The sequence below is a fragment of the Arachis hypogaea genome, chromosome 1 (assembly GCF_003086295.3).
Source record: "Arachis hypogaea cultivar Tifrunner chromosome 1, arahy.Tifrunner.gnm2.J5K5, whole genome shotgun sequence".
Classification (NCBI taxonomy): domain Eukaryota; kingdom Viridiplantae; phylum Streptophyta; class Magnoliopsida; order Fabales; family Fabaceae; genus Arachis; species Arachis hypogaea.
This window is the reverse complement of record NC_092036.1, coordinates 108,956,343-108,975,773: the sequence shown is the minus strand read 5'-3', so window position 1 is coordinate 108,975,773 and position 19,431 is coordinate 108,956,343. Positions and strand designations below refer to the sequence as shown.

The window sequence follows — 19,431 nt, the reverse complement described above, 5'->3', positions numbered from 1 at the left end:
TTTTTGTTTTTATTATATACTAATTATATGTAACAAAAGAGTCATAAATAATAAAAATTTATAATCCAAAATATACTAAATTAAAGAATACTCACGGAACTAAAATAAATTATAAAATTTATAAGCTAATCAAAAAATAGATGTTGATCAAAATCAAAAGAATGATACTTTTAAATTCTGAGGGAAAATAGAATCTATGTTAAACTATTGGCAATGTAAAACATGATTATAATTTGTATTGTAAAAAAGCCCTTAAATAATACATAAAAATTGAAAACATGATTACAGTAAAGTATTCCACTCTTTTGCCCATTTCGTGCGTGTCTGCATTGAGTTCGTCCATTTCGTGTGCTTCATACACGAATTCTACCATTTCGTGTGTGTCATAGGCGAGGTCGCCTATTTTGTACCTGCTGTAGAAGCTGTGGCCCGACCCAATGCACTATTTCGTGCTCACCATTCTTAACTTGCTGCCAAGAACTATTTCGTGGCTGATTCAAATAAAATAGCTGTGCGTATTTGAGGAGGAAGATCAAATCGTACGTATATTGAGAATTAAAGAATTTTTCATGCGTATTTCAGTAAAAAAGCTTCAGTATGGTGTCATGTTTCTTAATGTAGACAGTTGTAATTAGGTGCGATCTTTTCAGGTATCTTCCTTTCCAATCCTTGTTGACGGTGTCAAACAAAGTGGATAAGGAAATACAATTTTCAAGTGTTATAATTATTAAAACTTCTATTTATCAATAAAAAGATTTGAGATGATAATGATTTAGGCCTTAGTTTATTTTACATATGAATGTTGCTGTATATGTAATAAATGATACGATGAAAGTATACTAATAAATTTATATATAATATCTGGTGAACATTACAGTATAGATGTAACTTGATCAAAGATACAAAAATTCTCTCTGTTACATTGCTAATTGAACACATGGGAGTTGTTGTATTGGAGGAAGGTGATTGTGTCAGATCAGGGCTTGTTGATGCACATTTAAATTTTTGGTGGGTTAGCTGAGGCTGAGCCAAATCAGCCACGTGTAATGGAAATATAGAGATGTTGGGCTCGATCAACAATAAAAGTCTCGTTTGCTTTGATTGGGAGTTAAACTCAAAGTAATTTATGAGATTCACAAAATGTATTTATTTGGTTCTTAACTTTTTAATTGCACTACTTATATTCTTAAGATTGAATAAAATACATCTAAGTGGTCCCTTACCTATTTTCTAGTAAAATTGCTTGTCGCCAGGAGTGACTTGACAAATGATTGTCATGTTGGACAACCTGAAACATCAAACTAATTTTGGCGTTAAACCCATATTAAAACGACGTCGTTTTAACTATGAGGGAGTTAAGATGTTCAAATCCCATATCAAAGAGATCACTTTGTCTTCTTTATCTTCTTCAAACGTAAAAGACGTTGCTGAAAATGTTGGCATCCGTGAATCCTTGTGAGGGTTATTGTGGTGAAGCGACTTGGAGTTCATCGGAACCCTGGTTATCATTGGCTTGAAATCGCTGAAGGAAGGAGTAAGGTTTCTTCGCAAAACTCCCTGACACAGAGGTAGGTGCACAGTAGATAAATTTTTTCTCTTTTTTACAGTATTAAGGTATGCATGATTGTGGATTTTACTTCGGAATTTTGTGTAGGTTGATGAAAAATCATTGAAACTAGATTATTAGCTAGGATTTTTGTGTTTGTTGTAGGTAGGGATTTTTATATGTTTTCACACAGATGAAAAAATTGATGGATATCATGTTCTATCATGGTGGAACATTTAAGAAAAATGTTGCTGAAATATTGGTTTACTCACCTGACAATAGAAGTTGCTTAGGAGATTTAGATGAGGATACACTCGATGTTTTCTTCGTTAGAAACTATTTCAAGGAGCTCGGATATGACAAGGTACTTGAGTGTTGGTGGCTGGTTCCGGAGAGGAGCTTGGAGGTTGGACTGAGAGCTCTAACCAGTAATGATGAATTAAAAGAGATGTACTTTCAGGCATAGATGAATGATGGAGTAGTTGATGTTTATTTTGAACATGAAGTTTTCACACTAGAATTGTTGGAGAGGAAGGGAGCTTTGGTGTGTCTGGATTATGAAGAAGGAGAGATTTTTGAAGGTGGTGACTTAAAGACTAGTAAGAACCTCCCTGTGGATACCTCAAATCAAACCCCAGAGGACAAATCAACTACTAGCCTAATTCTTTCTACTCCATACCCTATCCTAAACAAATCCACTGCTAAGCCCCATCTCAAATCCTACCAATGATGACCCAAACTCTATGACAAATCCTGAGAATCCCAAACCCAATTATGGACCAATTCTGAAACCGAATAAGAAGCCCTATCTAACTCCCATTGTCCCCATGAGCAAAATCCAACAACAAAGCCCAACCCAAAGCTGAAGCTCAACAAAAATCAACCAAAGCCTAAGTTTACTTTCGAAACCGAACCCAAATCCAAATTTAACCCACCTAAGAAGATTGTAAGATCTCAGGAAAAAGGATGTTGGAGTGCTAAGAAAGGCAAGCAAATTCTTCATATGGATTTAACTACAAATGAATCAAGTAGCAGTGATGAAAGTTCAGTACTAGCAGGCCAGCTCTAGCAATAAAGATAAATAAGTTAAAAAAATTTCTAAACCAAATAGGAAAGAGGTCAAGAAGGTTCAAAGCACAGCAACCATGGCTAAAGGAAAGTAGAAGATAGGAAAGGAGACTGTTATGCAAGATGATGATGCAATTGTTGAAGATATTTCATATGTAGAGGTGGACCTAGGTTTTCTAGGGAATCCAGGGAAAGGAATTATGTCTGAAGCTCTTGACCTAAGTACAGAATCTGATGGTGCTAACTCCTAGCACTCAGAGGAAATGAAAACTCCTCATAATTCTGAGGATGAATTGGAATCTAATGGGAAGTCAGATGAATTTTCCATTCTCAAAGAGGGTCAAAGATTTGGGGAGTTGAAACTTCAAGTGGGAATGAAATTCAATACCAAACAAGAGTTTAAAGATGTCGTGCAAGAGTTTACTATACAAGAGGAAAGATGGATTAAGTTCATAAAACAAGACAGTGTTAGGTGTCGGGCAGTGTGCCAAGTGGATGAGTGCTGTTGGATTGAGTATGCCTCAAGGGATCATGAGGATTGTTGCTGGCAAATCAAGATATTTTATGATGATCATATATGTCCAAGAAAAAATTCAAACAGGGCTACAAACAGAGCATGGCTGGCTAGTAAGTTAGTTAAAAAGGTTAGGAAGTACCTTAATTTCAAGCAATGTGAGGCTGTAGAGTACTTTAAGTCAAAGTGTGATCTGATTCTACATAGGAATTCAATTGCTCGAGCCTTGGCAGATGCAAGGAATGTTGTTTACCAGGATGAGAAGGCACAATATGCCATGTTAAGGGATTATGTTGAAACTCTTCTGAAAAATAATCTGGAATCTACAGTAAAGATTGGGGTGACTCCACTACTTGATGGACAGATTATGTTTGAGAAGATGTATGTTTGCTTGAGTGGTTGCAAGAACAGGTTTAAAGCTGGGTATCGACCATTAATTGGATTGGATAGTGCATTTCTGGAGACACAAATTGGTGGGCAGATATTATCAGCGATGGCACAAGATGCAAATCATCACATTTATGTGATTACTTGGGCTATAGTTAACATTGAAAACAAGGAGAACTGGAAATAATTTCTGGAGCTACTCCACAATGATTTAGGAGACTACAAGACTAACGAGTGGTATTTTATTTCTGATATGCAGAAGGTAGCTATTTGTCAACTCTAATTAATTGATATCTGCATAAAATTTCTAGACTGAAATTGGTATGAATGGAAAGAAATGGTGGAACTATGTTTTTGCTTTAAATTTCTGGGATGAGACTGGCCTGATGTTGTTAAAATAGGATGCAGATGGATTATTTCAAAATATCTACTAAATTGTATATTTAATTTATGAAATTAACAAAGTGTTAAACTAGTTTGGTTTATTTTATATAAGTTAGGGACTGTTTCTCCATCATTAAAGTAATGTGATATACATGTGTTTGTGATATGCAAGGTTTGATTTCTGCTGTGGAAGATGTCATGTTATAGTTCCATCATCGTTTCTGTGTATGGCACCTATGGAAAAGTTTTAACAAACAGCGGAAGAATCTTGAGCTGAGAAAATGTAGCACCCTCACTATCAGAATATCACGCTTCCGGCTGCGCCACTCTGATAGATTAGATATTACAACGACTCTAAACATATTTAATACTAAAATAAGAGTCTGTTTAAACTTAAAACCGCATAACCTTTCAAAAACACTTCTTCGTTGAAAACATATACATATATATACATACAGACCAGATACAATACTTTAATATATATATATATATATATATATATATATATATATATATATATATATACACACACACACATAACCATAACTTACAAACATATATATCACATATTCCTATCTCTCTTACAAAATTAATAAAGAAAAAGGCGAGAGAAAAAAATAACTAAGATAATACAAAAATATCGAATAAATAGAAAACGAATAAGCTCTTCTGAAGCTTCGTCGCCCATATCGTGAAAAAGAATAAACCTGTAGGGGAGTGAGAACATCGGCCTCGATGGTTCTCACTATAGGTTTACAGAATTGCTATAATAAGATACGTAAAATAAAACTATTTTTAAAGTACAGTGATTCATTGTTCGTCTTATGTATCTTCTCAAATATCTAGGTTCACATTTAAAAATCCAAAAATCCTTTTTAAAAGAAAACTTTGTTAATTCCCCAAAATTCAAAACCTTTTTTCTTTCTGGTAAAACCTCAAAAGTTTTCCTAGACAGTATGAATGACCAACCTGTCCCAAGCATATGTTCAATTAAGTCTATGCTGTAAGATTTTGATTTTTCATATTTTACTAGACCATGAACATAAAAGAAGTTACCTACGCAGTATAAATGATCATCTTGTTCCAAGCATAGGTTCATTAAGTCTATGATAAACCAATCAGATACTTTATAAAGAACTAGACCTCAAGCATACCAATCACGGCCTCAGGCCCATCCAAAACCAACACGGCCCCCAGCCCAAACAACTCAATCATCAACCAATTCATCACAAACCAACCAATCAAACACAATCACAATTAATGTAGTTTAAGCACAATCAAGAACAATTACAATGAATATAATAGTTAGCAGTTAACATAAGTATTCACATAGGCAAACCAATTACAATATGCACACCCAAACAATGTCACATAGATGCAAATGATGAATGTCTGTCCTACTGGCTGTGATATCACATGTCAGTTCAACTGTCAACCCGACACATCCCCATGGAGATGTCGTCTTTCGGTCCCGAATAAATGGAAATCCCCTGGGATAACGTACCCAACACATGGTCTAAGATATAGTGCCTGCACACTCTTGTGATTCTGAAAGGATGTGAGTGGGATATTCTGCCTCCGACCTCACACCACACAAGTGGGATTAACCACCGTCCTTACGCCAGCGCTACAACCTCGACAAGCGGGATTAACCACTGTCCTTGCCAGGCGCAAATGACTTATCAACAATCTCAGTAATATACACAATCAATTAGGCTCATACCATAATCAAAATCATTCTTGACCCATTTACCTCCAATAACAAACGTATTGAGTTCACATCTTGCAAAGAACCACTTTTCTCAAGTAAATTTTTCTTTTTCAAAACAAAGCCATTTACCGCAACCTCTTTCCAAAACTTCCAAACAACTTCAAAACCATGCCAAATTCAAAATCTCTTATGAAATACTCAAAATCATTCATTTTCAAACTATTCGATCAATCACTTTAAAATCAAACGTTATTAATTAAAATCCACGGCAAGGTCTCAAGACTTTAGGGGAAAACAATCGACCTTATTTTCTTAAATTCAGTAAAAATTCTTAGAAATCATTGTGCTCTTAATTTGAATTATTCAAAGGAAGTTTCTAGACCAAATCAAAACCAAAACATATGATTTAAAAGTTTCGAAACAATTTAAATCCCAAGATCCAATCCAATTTTTTTTCTTGAAACCAATTCTTCCAACTTTTTCCAAAACATCACAAAATGACATCATTCAATCAAAGTCCAATTTCTTGTAAATTTAGTAAAGCGCATCTGGATGAAGTCCCTACGTCCAACTCAAAACATAAGCCATTTTTATATAAAATCGATCTTAGAATATAATACTTTTCTTAAGTAATTTAAAATCGTAAAATAATTCTTTTCTGAATAAATCAAACTCGAGACATATGTTTTTCTCAAATAAATTAAATTCGAAACATAATCATTTTCTTAATAAATCATATAATACGATTTTTCAAATTCAAAACTTTTCTAAATAACATTTCAACAAAGTTTCAAATTTTATAGAAAATTTGGCAGCACCTCCCTTAAAAAATTGGACTTTGCCACCCTTTTCGGGTCCCAACCAAACCAATCCTCAACCCTTTCTAACAGGTTCAAAACCAAATCAGTTTCCAATAAAACGAAATTTAGACTTTCAAGTATTAAAATCATTTCAAAACCAAACCAATAAAAAATCTCCAATTTAAAATAAATTAGTTTTTATAAAAAGCTCCTACTTCAACAAGTCGAAATCATAAACCAAACACGTCAACGGAACTCTTTTCTCTCGGCCCGAAACCTCAGTCCATGATCACTTTCGCGACAATTACAGCAACTTAAAAGTGACATGCAAGATACAAAGGGGGAACCTACGTTACTAGAACCAGTTTATAACCAAACATAACAGAAAACTCTTATAACTAGCGATGAGAGTTTCGAAACAGAGATACCTATTATAACAAGGAAGAACAGCTGAACCGAACGAAAGTAGCTCAGGTGGTGGCTCCGGCAACGGCAACTCGCGATAAACTCCTAGCACAAACAGCCTCAGCAACAACTCTCATGGTAAAGGTGAACTTAACGGATAAGAAAGCTGAAGCATGGTTAGAGCTTACCAAATGACACAGGCTTCAGTGGCGGTTTTTGGCGGCAACAGCAGCAGTGTGGAGATCCAGCGGCAGAGGCTCGGCCATAAGCTTCGGCAGTGGCGAATCTGGTGGCGACGACTTCGCAACGGCAACACACTCCACGGCGGTAGCTCCCTTATAGCGCGTCTCTCTCCCTCTCGCAAACGGCGACGGCATCTGGCAGCGAGGAGGATAAACGGCGACGGTGACTTCTCCTCCTCGTGCGGCTCTCTCTCTCCCTCGATTCTGGTCTTCCTCGCGACGATGACGGGTCGGGATGGACGGACCGGCGGTGACGGGTCAAACACGCGCCTCCTCTTCCCGCGGCTAAGCTTCCTCGCACGCGTTTTTTTCTCTCTTCCCTCTACTCTTCGTGCTCTCTCCCTCCTCTGTGCAACACGGCGGTGCAGCGGCAGTGACACCCACCGGCGCCGTCCTTCCTCTTCCCCTCTTCCTTCCCTTTCCCGCGGCTCCCCTCTCCTCTCTTCCCTTTCTTCTTTCTTTCTTTTACTTTTTCTGATGTGTGTGCGTATGTTTTATTGGAAAAGGGGGGCTGCGGCTGTTGTTTGTGTTTTGGGGGGATTAGGGTTCAATTTGGTAAAAGTTAAGGTTAAGTTTTGTGTATTGTAATTGGAGATTTTAGATTTAATTAGAATAAGGTAATTTTAATAAAATTAGGGCATAGAGTAATAAATTGAAATTTAATTAAATTCTTGAAATTATTTCAAAAATATTATTTGTTGTATCAAAATACTTATTAATTTGAAATCAAATACTTTAATTGAAATTATGAAATGATAAGATTAATTTTCTTTATTCCTAAAACTTAAAGTATTAAATTATAAAAATATCAATTATTTAAATCATATTATATAAAATTCATAACTACCAACTTTATAATTTAAATATAGAAAATAATTCAAAAATGATAAAATTAGATAAAATTCTAATTTAAATAGTCAAATCTCATTATTTTCAAATTTTTAAAACTTTAAATCATAAATAGGAAAATAATCCATAATTATAGAGTTTGGATAAAACCTTAATTTACTTTAAATCCAATTAATCAAAATTGTCTTTAATTATTTTTAATAAAATAATTTCTGAAACTAAAACTGTAAATAAATATGTAATTTAAACTTAGTTTATAATAAGACTTTTCAAAAGTTTTGGGTCTTACAGGAGACTCCTCTGGGAGTGTGCTAGGTCAACCACATTCCAAGACTCCATGGACAACATGGACAAGATAAAGAAGGTGAGTGAGGAAGCATGGACATATCTTAACAAGTGACCGAAGCAATCATGGACAAAGTCTCAATTCAGCCACAAGCCAAAGCTGGATAATATTTGCAATAATGCATGTGAAGTTTTCAATGAATGGATCAAGGAGGATAGGAGCAAGCCAATCATCACATTACTTGAAGAGGTAAGGATGTTCGTTATGAGATTAATTGCAAAGAACAAGGTAAAGTTGAACAACCATGGTTGAAAACTTCCTCCTAATGTTCCGAACTGGTTAGAAAAAGTTAGGAAAGAATCAAAGAATTAGGTCCCTATATAGACTGGAGATGAAGGTTACAAAAAGTTTGAAGTGCATTGACACCCAATAAACATGGTTGGGGATCTAGGCAAAAGACTATGCACCTGCCAGTTCTAGATGTTAACAGGCGACCTTTTTTACTTTTACAACATGGTTATTTTCACTGTTAATTTTTTTTTGCTTTACTTGAAACAGAATGTGAATCGGTCTGGATTTGATTAATTAATTGTAGGCATTTCCTGTGCTCATGCTTGTGCTACGCTTGCATGGGCGAATAAAAGAAGTCATATGCACATCACATCAATCCTCTCCCAGGCCAAGCTCTGTGAAAAAAAATCAATCTATAATCAACCACAAGCTCCTAACATTAAATGGAAGCCAGTAAAACTCACAACCAAATAAACGAAGGATGCTGATGAGGGTACTCATGAAAATAAGAAAGCTAAGCCAACTGTTAGTCTAAAGAGACACCTGAAGTCATTCACATGCAGATATTGTGGAGTAAAGGTCATACCAAGAGGAGATGTACAAAGAAGAGATCTGACGAGGTTGCTGCTGATCTTGCAGCTGCAGTGGCTGCTGCGGCGGCTGCCAAGTCCAAAGCTACTGCTACTGAGAGTGCAACTGAAGCAAGCAATACTACCAATGAGACACCACAAGCGGTTGAGACTCCTCCTTATGTAGGTATCTAAAATCCTCCTCATGCTGCTGTTACTATCATAGAAAATCTTCCACCACCAGTGGTTGCACCCCAAGCTGCAGAGATTGACTTATCTCAACCAAACTATGGTGGAACACAAGATGAGGTAAAGTTTATTCCTCCAATTTGTTTTTTACTTTTTCTCGTAGCTCCTTATTCACACTAATCTAAACTAACAATAAGTTTCCTAACCTTAATTAGGCACCACAACCACCACCAATAAGACCACATAAGTTGCCAACAAAAAAGAGGACCTCACCTCTAATAGTCATCGGTAGTGTTGATCCCATGCAAGGAGCAAGTGTAGTAACATTTTCTAGGTTGGCCAGTTTTCTGAAGTTTGTTCTAACTCTAGGGTTCAAAGCACCAAGGAAAAAAAATACCTTATATTGGATACACTTGCTGATGATATTCGATCATATATGGAATTAGGGCATTGGTTATTTTTTTTTGTTATTTTCATTTAAGAATAACACATAACCAGACTGTATGTTTTTTTTGGTAGTAAATACTTTACAATGACTCTTTAAACTTGGAGATCTTCTTGTGTTTATTTTGTGGTAGCTGCTTTATGTTGTTTATCTTTATATGTTGCATTTACAGTCTATTTATTATAATCAGAAACTATTATTATTTATTTACTTGTTATATTCATTCAGTTTTGGTTTTTAGTTTCGTAATCTATCAAAACAGACCACACCAATAAAACATAGAGTGACTATACATTCATAAACAAATATTTTCATCATTCATAAATAACATTGTCAAATTTTTACCATCACAATTAAAATAACAATTAACAAGAAAAAAAAACAGCAATCCTAACATTTATATTATACATTTATGGGTCCTTAATTTAGCTTCCAAATATTTCCAATCCTGAAAGCTAGATTGACGCTCACTTGTTCATTATTATTAGCTTTGGTGTCTTCAAAATTCCCATTATCATCTTATTTTACAATGTCTGTCCATAAAAAAAATTCATATCATCTTTTTTCACTATTCTATATGCAGCAAATTTATGAATTAGCATACAAGAACTCAACAACAATTCTTAAAGAAAAACTCACGTTGTAATTTGGACATCCAAAGAAAAGCTTATTTGGGTGGGTATTTATTCCAGACTATCGGAGCACAGAGCGGCACCCACACCCACACCACTCTGGCACTCAAGAGGCTCTATTCCAACTTTTCGTCCCTGTTGTTGATCGAGTAGAACTCCCCTTAACCTTCATTTGCACGTCCAACCATCGTTCCAAACAACACAACAACGACAAAAAAAATGAACACACAGGGAAGAAGAAGAATAAGAAGAAGAAGACGAAGAAGTGGTGAGCTACTACTACAGTTAGGGTTGAAAAGGGGATAAGGGACCAAACTAGGTTGTACAGTTTCGACTGCCACCTCATATAACCGTTAGACAATCCAATATGCCAGGTCACTCTCGGCAGCAAGCAATTTCACCGGAAAATAGGTAAGGGGCCACTTAGGTGCATTTTATTCAATCTTGGAAATATACGTAGTGTAATTAGAAAGTCAGAGGCCAAATCAGTGCATTTCGTGAATCTCAATGACTAATTTGGAGTTTAACTCGTTTGATTGGTGTGAACTTGAGCGTCTACTTTTAAATAGAGTTAAAGATTCTTATTCTATCTAGTGCTAAGGAAAAAAGATGGTTATCCTAAAATAAAATATTCGAAACAGACCTTATAATGAGAGATTTTTGTTTAGATAAAGTAATAACAAGGGTTTGGTGGCCTAAAACCAGAGCAAATGAGAAAGAAAATGAACAAGAGACGTATTTAAGAGGTATATTAATTTCCAAAGTGAATACTAGTCATATTTGATTGTTTTTATTTTTCTTCTAATTTAAAAACATATTATTTTAAGTAATAAATAGTCATTTTTGACCATTAAAGATTTAGTCACGGACAAAATTGACTATAAAAAAACTAACTAAACTTTATATCCACAAAGATAATTATGTTAAAAAAAATATCCAACTATTAAATTTTTATTAATTTTGTTTAAAAATCATACTAAATTCTAAAATTAACCATATCACCAATTATCTTCAACCTTCAATCTCGAGATATGCCTCCTTCTTCATTTCTTTTTCTTCTTCTTCCTCTTCTTCCATTACATAAACAAAATAGAAAACAAAAGAACCCTAAACCTAAATCTATTTCTTTTTCAAATCTGTCCACAATTATTCAGACATGCGCCTTCGCCGCAAGCTGCATGGCACGTGCCTCTAGTTCAGTGTTCCGTCATGTGACCTTCTTAACCTCTGCCTCCTTATCCTTTAGCCAATGTGCCACCACCTCTTCCGCGGCAGTCAACAGCACTAGGTAGTGCCTCTGCTTTTTCTTTGCCAATACCCACCGCAACTCCTAAACCCTACTCAGATAAGGAGAAAAATCGTTTGCATCAACGGTCGCCAAAAGTAAATGGAGACCATGAGGAGAGTTTAGAGCAAACTGGAACTGATGAAAATGATGGTGCTGACCGTGAAAGCCTTATGATTGGTTGTTTTGAACTTTTATCCCACAAAAAGAATAATAATTAAAAAAATGAATAATTTGGTACGTACCTGAGTTTGGAGGAATTGTTCAATTTCATCCCTTTGTTATTTGATTTGGGAAGCAAAGCCTTGTGAGAATAGAGATAAATTTTAATTTAAGGTTCTTTTATTTTTCATTTTGTTTCTGTAATAAAAAAAAGAAGAAGAAAATGAAAGAGGAAGCATAGCAAAAGATGGAAGGTTGAAGATGATTAGTGATTGGGTTAATTTTGAAATTTAATGTGTTTTTTAAGCATAATTAATAAAAATTTAATAATTAGATATTTTTGTCGAACATAATTCATTTTTTATAGATATAAAATTTATTTAGTTCTTTTGTGGTAAGTTTTGTCCGTGTCCAAATTTTTTATGGTCAAATCACCAAAATAAATCTTTCATAGTTAGAAATGGTTATTTACTCTTATTTTAAGACAGTATAATTTAATAATTTTTACAATATCATTAAAAAAATTATTTGTTATTAAAAGAAATTAAAGTTTACTTTTGTAAAAATTTTTTTGTTAAGTTTTATCTTCTATGTATTTGAATTTCAAGTATGATGTATATAAATAATGTTTAATAAAATATTAATATTTATGTTTAAGAATTTCAAAATCACTAAATGTGTCAAGTTCTAGAATAATAATAATAACAATAATAATAGTAAAACTTTTAGTATATGATACTATTTTTATATACAGTGTCATTTAATTTAGACAAACAGTTCCAATTAGAAATACAATTTTACTGTGCATGTACCTTTACTTATTTTATGTTATGATCGTATTATTATTATGAAGAAAATGGCAAGGACATATAATGAAGATATTTGCCTTGTGGATAATACAAGTTCACATATCATTGTCAAAAATAATATATATTTTATTCATTTTGTACCAAAAGAAGAATGTGTTAATATAATTATTGGTTCATACAATGTGATAGAAGGCTCTGGAAGAACTATAATTATATTTTTTTGAGGAACAAAATTCATAACAAATAATGCACTATTATCTACTAAATTTCTAAGGAACTTATTGAGTTTTAAAGATATTCGCCAAAGTGGATATCATATAGAAATAATGAATAAGGAAAATCATGAGTACTTATATATCACAACTTATGATTCAAATAAAAATGTTACATTAGAAAAAGTTACTCTCACTTTCATCTGGGTTATATTATACTAAAATTAATACAATTGAATCAGATGTCGTTGTAAACCAGAAGTTTACTAGCCCAAATGAATTTATAAATTGACATGATCGATTGGGTCATCCTGAAACAACCATGATGCGGAGAATTATTGAAAATTTTATGGACATTCACCAAAGAATCAGAAGATTCTTAAATCTAGTGAATTTCGTTGTGCTGCATGTTCTCAATGAAAGTTAATTTTAAGGTCATCAATAGTAAAGATTAAATTTGAGTCTCTTGAATTCCTAGAAATGATTCAAGGTGATATATGTGGACATATTAATCCATCATGTGGATCTTTTAGATATTTTATAGTCCTATTAGATACATTCTCGAGATGGTCACATGTATGCTTATTGTCTTCTCGCAATATAGCATTTGCGAGATTACTTGTTCAAATTATTCGATTAAAAGCACAGTTTCTAGAAATCCAATCAAAATAATTTGTCTTGATAATGCTGGTGAATTTACCTCTCAACCTTTCGACGCTTATTATATGGCCAATGGTATAAGTATTAAATATTCAGTAGTTCATGTTCATACATAAAATGGACTAGCAGAGTCACTTACTAAATGGCTCCAATTAATTATTAGACCCTTACTTATGAGAACAAATCTCCCAACCTCTGCTTGGGGGCATGCCATTTTACATGCTACAGCATTTATTCACTAAAGGCCAACAAGTTAATATATTCTCTCCTCTACAATTAACTTTTGGTTAGCAGCCAAATATTTTCTATTTGAGAATATTCGGGTGTGCGATATATATTCCAATTGCCCTGCCTTGTCGCACTAAAATGGGACCCAAAGAAAATTGGGGATATATGTTGGATATGATTCTCCCTTTATAGTGGAGTATCTTGAGATACAAACTAGAGACACTACAAGAAAAACACTGAATATCGTCAGATTTAGTGGCGGAATAAATCTAAAATATAAATCTCGCCGGTAACTGTTTATCGGCGGATTTTTTCGTTCACTGCTAATTACCGGCGGATTTAGCGGTGGATATAAACTTTTAATTACAAAATTCTGGAGCTTGTGATCGTCGAATTTTTTTCCAGTAAATCCGACGATAAACTTAAATTTTAATATTTTAATTTTTTTTTGAAAATTCACTATATAATTTTAAATATCTAAATTTAATAATTTCTAAGCTAACAATGTTTAAAGTTTTAGAATTTCTTATAATATTTTGTTTATAATTTTTAGTTGGAAGTTCACAAACAAGAATTTTAAATATAGAAGATGAACTAAACAATTTTTTTAATCTCTTTTTTTTTTATTTTGAAACTACTTCATTCATGAATGGAATCTACCGCTTACATGGAAACTAAACAATGACAAATCATAAAGCTAAAGATCCAAAAAGTAATTCCTATATAATTTGCAATTCCAGTTCAATAAATCACAAGATCATCAAGCAATGCCAAAAATCAGCACCAAATTATAATTGCAATCTCAATCCAACAATGAATATCAATCAAGAAACAAAGCCAAAATAGCAGAATGCCAAAAGTCAGCATCAAATTCTCAGCAAAATTAATATAGTGAGCAATTCAATAAGTCCAGCAGTAAGAATCAAGAAGCAGAGCAAGAATTCAACACTTTCCAGCAACATATCCACTAATTGAATAGAAATTCAATCAAGTTGGTTCACATGAATAGAGCAACAATTTCACAGCAATCAGTGAATCCATCGTAAATCAGCAAACTCATAATAATCTCAAACACTTCCATCAACAATGCAAAACCTAAGAATCTAAAGTAAACTAAATTATCCTAACCTAATGGTGCACGAAATTAGAACTCGCACAACTAAATCGGCAAGTGCACCGGGTCGTACAAGTAATACCTCAAGTGAGTGAGGATCGATCCCATGAGGATTGTTGGATTGAGGAAGCAATGATTGTCTTGCAGATTTTAGTCAGGCGAATAGAGAAAAGGTTGTAGATGTTGAACTCGCATAAAACAAAATAATAAAGAAAGCAGTAAGAAAATTGTGTAGGAATAATAATGAGAGAATAGTTAAGGTCTCGGAGATGATTACCCTTCCGGATTAATATTTCTTACCCACTATTTTAACAATGAATGATTCATTCTATGGCAAACTGTAAGTGATTAAAACCTATCCGTTTAGTGAATTAATCTTCCCCAATCCTACTTAAAACGCCACAGACAAGGTCAGATTTTTCGGATCAGAGGGTGAAGTTCAGAAAACTAGTTTAACGCCATAGAAACCTCAATCACCCAAAACTGACGAGATCATATGTCATATATCCCAATTAGCTCAGATGATCTCGATCTAGGAGGAGTGTTTTCAAGTTGTAGCTCGAGCGACTTGTTCCTAGTATCACAAGAACTCATGTAGAAAAAAGGGGGTCCATTCCCTCCAGTCTCTTTTAGATGAAGAACAAAAATAAACCTTAGAACTAAATCAAACATATATTAAAATAGAATAGTAATGATATTAATCCATAGAGATAAGCAGAGCTCCTAACCTTAACCAGGAGGTTTAGTTGCTCATAACTTTACAGAAAAGAAAAGTAATGTGTGATGATTCGGAAGAAGATCCTAAACATGGGCGATCTACTCCTATATATACTAATCCAATAATTACTAGACTGAAAAAGATATTAATTCCCATAAAAAATTACAAAAAGAAAATAAAATAAACCAAGGAGTGCTAAAATCCACTTTGGGGCCCATTTGGTGAGTGTTTGGGCTGAAGACTGGCGTTCAACTTGGAAACTAGGCGTTAAACATGGAGATGGGGGTGAGCTCGCTGGCTTCTGCTCCCTGGATGGTGTTGAACGCTAGTTTTGGGCGTTCAACTTGGGAGGTCAGTCCTTCTTGAGCATTAAACGCTAGATGTGGACGTTCAACGCTCGTTTTGGGCATTGATTTCAAAAAAAAGTATAGACTATTATATATTGATAGAAAGCTCTAAAAGTTAGCTTTCCAAAGCCGTTAAGACCGCATCAATTAAATCTTTGTAACTCATGATATGCTCGCTGGAATGTACGGAGGTTAAGATTGACAACATCTGCTATCCTTTCTTTGTCTCTGAACAAGATTCTGCCAAACTCGCCCAAAAATCACCTAAAATTATAGAAATAAAACAAAAATGTAAAGTAGCATCCAAAGATGAATTTTGCACTAAAATATACTATAAATTTAATAAAATATAACTAAAAACAACTAGAAAATACTAAGAAAAAGGGTATAAGATACTCACACATCACATAACCACCTAAATATAGTAACAAAATTAAAATATGACTAATAAACTAGAAATCAATTAACTTAATGAAAGTAAAATTAAATAACAGAATTTAAAAAGGTATAATCAACTCAATCACAAGAATTTAAAATTAACTAAAAGCTCAATTTTAGTTCAAACCAAATGAAATTCAAATGCAAGAATCCTAATAGCATGATTAATTATCTATGACCAATACTAACCCTATTCTAAAGCAACCTAGCAACAGTAGAAAACAATCATAAGCAATCCATTTACTAACTAAAAATTGAAATCTAAATAAATCCTACTTAATTGGAATAGAGAAAATTAGAAGGAACTTGGGCAAAACCTAAGTGAAGAACAAACAAATAAGAAAATAGTGGAGAGATGAGGTAGCAGCTGCGCTGTGACAACCGCTGTTGGTGAAAGTTGCGGTGGCAAGGAGGTCACTAGAGAGAGAAAAGCAGGGCCGTGTTCTACTGATGTCAGTCTCGGTGAGGCTGGGTGCAGCAGAAGCAAGGCAGCGGTAGCGATGATCTAGACCGAGAGGAAGAAAGAGGAGAGAATGGAGGACTTATCGGTTGTGATTCTATGGTTCGCAGAGAGGGGAAGAGAGATGTGGAACCGCGGATGAAAATGGGGTTAGGGTAAAAAATGGGGTTACAGTTTTTTATTAAAAAAATAAAAAACAAATGGAACAGGGAGAGGGATGAGGGCAACCTACCTAGACGACGAAGGAGAGACACAACTCCGGCGATAGAGGGAGCGGCAGCATTAGCTCTTCCAATGGTGGCGGAGACAAATGTAGCAACTTCATTTGAGGCAACAAAACATGGTCCAGACAACTTGACGTAGACGTTGGAAGAGAATGGAGGTGGGCAGCGCTAGTGGAGGGTGGCCGGAGGTGCTGCCGGAAGATGTTACAGGGGAGAGAGAAGCGAGGGGAGAATAGGGGAGAGAGAAGGGTGATCTTGAAAGTGAGGGGAGGGGGTTGCGCATTTTGAATTTAGATCAGGTTTACCATCGAATTTATAGACGGATAAATCCGACGATAATGCATTGTGTATGACCAAATCGCAACGTTCCATTAATTGAGATTTACCGGCGGATAAATCTGATGGTAAATCCCACGGTAATCTCAACACCAAAGTTTCTTGTTTTTCCTCCAATTATTACTGACAAATTTACTGTCGGAATATCAAATCCGACGGTAACCTTTTTATTCGACGAATTTATTGCCACATCCACCGGTAAATCCGCCGTTAAACTCGCCGCTAACATCCGCTGCTAAATTGACGGTAAATTTGACGTTATTCAACATTTTTCTTATAGTGAGATATATTTAAAGCCCGATTTAAAGATTGTCATTTTGATGAATCAAAATTTTTAACATTGGTGAGAGAGAATAAGCTTCTTGGAAAGGAACTTGATTGAAATGCATCATCCTTGATCTATTTTGATCCTCAATCAGGGCAATGTGAACTAGAAGTTCAAAAGATTATACATTTGCAAATGATAGAAAATGAATTGCCTGATACATTTTCTAATATGAAAAGGATAACTATATCATATATACCACCTAAAAATATCCCAATTCAAAGTGATGTCTCAGTTGGATAAATGGTCACCGAAACAAATTCACGCTAGAAGCGTGGTAGACCTATCGGTTCCAAAGATAAAAATCATCGAAAAAGAAAAGAGATGAATATTATTCCTGTTGAAAAAGATAAAGACATAGTAAAGACACCTGCAGTTGTCCAAAACTCTGATGTAACTAGAAGATGTTCAGCTACCTGAAAAACAAAAAAAATTGTGAAAATGATGAGATCTTGATAAATTATGTCTTTACGGGAGAAAAATGGAACTAAAATAAAATAAATGTCAATGAAATATTTGCATATAATGTGGCATTACACATCATGCATGAAAGTAAGGATCTTGAGCCAAGAACAGTCGAAGAATGTCGACAAAGGAATGGTTGGCCAAAATGGGAAGAAGCTATAAAGGCTGAGTTAGACTCACTTGCAAAACGTGAAGTCTTTGGACCTGTAGTCTGTACAACAAAAGATGTAAAACCTATTGGATACAGATGAGTATTTGTAGGAAAACAAAACGAGAAAAATGAAGTTATACGCTACAAATAAAGCTCAACTTGTGGCACAAGATTTTTTACAAAGACTCGGTATAGATTATGAAGAAACATATTTCCCTGTAGTAGATGCAATAACATTGCGTTATTTAATCTTTATCTGCATACCATAAACTACACATGCATCTAATGGATGTCGTGACAGCTTATTTATACGGATTATTAGATCATGATATCTATATGAAAATTTCTGAAGGACTAAAGATATCTAAACCATCCAATGCATATTCGTAGGGGTTACACTCAGTCAAATTGCAAAGATCTTTATATGATCTAAAGCAATCTGAACGAATGTGGTATAATCGTCTTACTGAGTATCTGGTTGAAAACGGATTCAAGAATGATGATATCTGCCAATGTGTTTTCATAAAGAAATATGTATTTGAATTCATTATAATTGCTGTGTACGTTAACGATTTAAATATTATTGGAACCCCTGAAGAAATTTTAACAATTATAAAAACTCTAAAAGAAGAGTTTGAATAAAAAATCTTGGAAAGACTAAATTTTGTCTTGACCTACAGATTGAGCATATAAAAAATGAGATCTTTATTCATCAAATAATATACATAGAAAAGATCTTGAAGAGATTTTATATGGATAGATCACATCCATTAAGTACCCCAATGATCGTAGGTCTTTGGATGTGGAAAATGATCACTTTTGTCTGAACGAAGAAAATGAAGATATCTTTGATCCTGAAGTACCATATCTCAGTGTTATTGGAGCACTAATAATGCATCTTGTTAATAATACATGACCCGATATATTATTTACTGTGAATTTACTAGTAAGGTATAGTTCCTCTTCAACCAAAAGAGTAGAATGGAATCAAACAAATCTTTCAATATCTTCATGGAACAATTAATATGGGATTGTTATATCCATATGAATCAAAGTTACAATTAGTTGGCTATGTAGATGTAGGATACTTGTCTGATCCACACAAAGAAAGATCTCAAATAGGATACTTATTCACATATTGTGATACAGCTATATAATGGAGGTCTACAAAATAGACGA

At 34.3% G+C, this 19,431-nt stretch overlaps 1 protein-coding gene and 2 long non-coding RNA genes across 3 annotated transcripts; 1 reads left to right on the top strand and 2 right to left on the bottom strand.

The window, feature by feature from the left end:
• The first annotated feature begins 2,877 nt into the window (after positions 1–2,877).
• LOC112771359 (uncharacterized) lies at positions 2,878–3,702 on the top strand. Its single transcript, XM_025816115.1, has one exon. The coding sequence runs from the start codon at positions 2,878–2,880 to the stop codon at positions 3,700–3,702; it is 825 nt and encodes a 274-aa protein (XP_025671900.1).
• A 2,888-nt stretch (positions 3,703–6,590) lies between these two features.
• LOC140184024 (uncharacterized) lies at positions 6,591–7,590 on the bottom strand. The gene is made up of 2 exons (XR_011880682.1): positions 7,004–7,590; positions 6,591–6,920 (listed from the first exon to the last, which is right to left on the bottom strand). It is a non-coding gene; the product is annotated as an uncharacterized lncRNA (long non-coding RNA).
• Positions 7,591–11,236: 3,646 nt separating this feature from the next.
• Positions 11,237–12,039, bottom strand: LOC140184021 (uncharacterized). Its single transcript, XR_011880681.1, has 2 exons — positions 11,849–12,039; positions 11,237–11,655 (listed from the first exon to the last, which is right to left on the bottom strand). It is a non-coding gene; the product is annotated as an uncharacterized lncRNA (long non-coding RNA).
• Between the last annotated feature and the right edge of the window lie 7,392 nt (positions 12,040–19,431).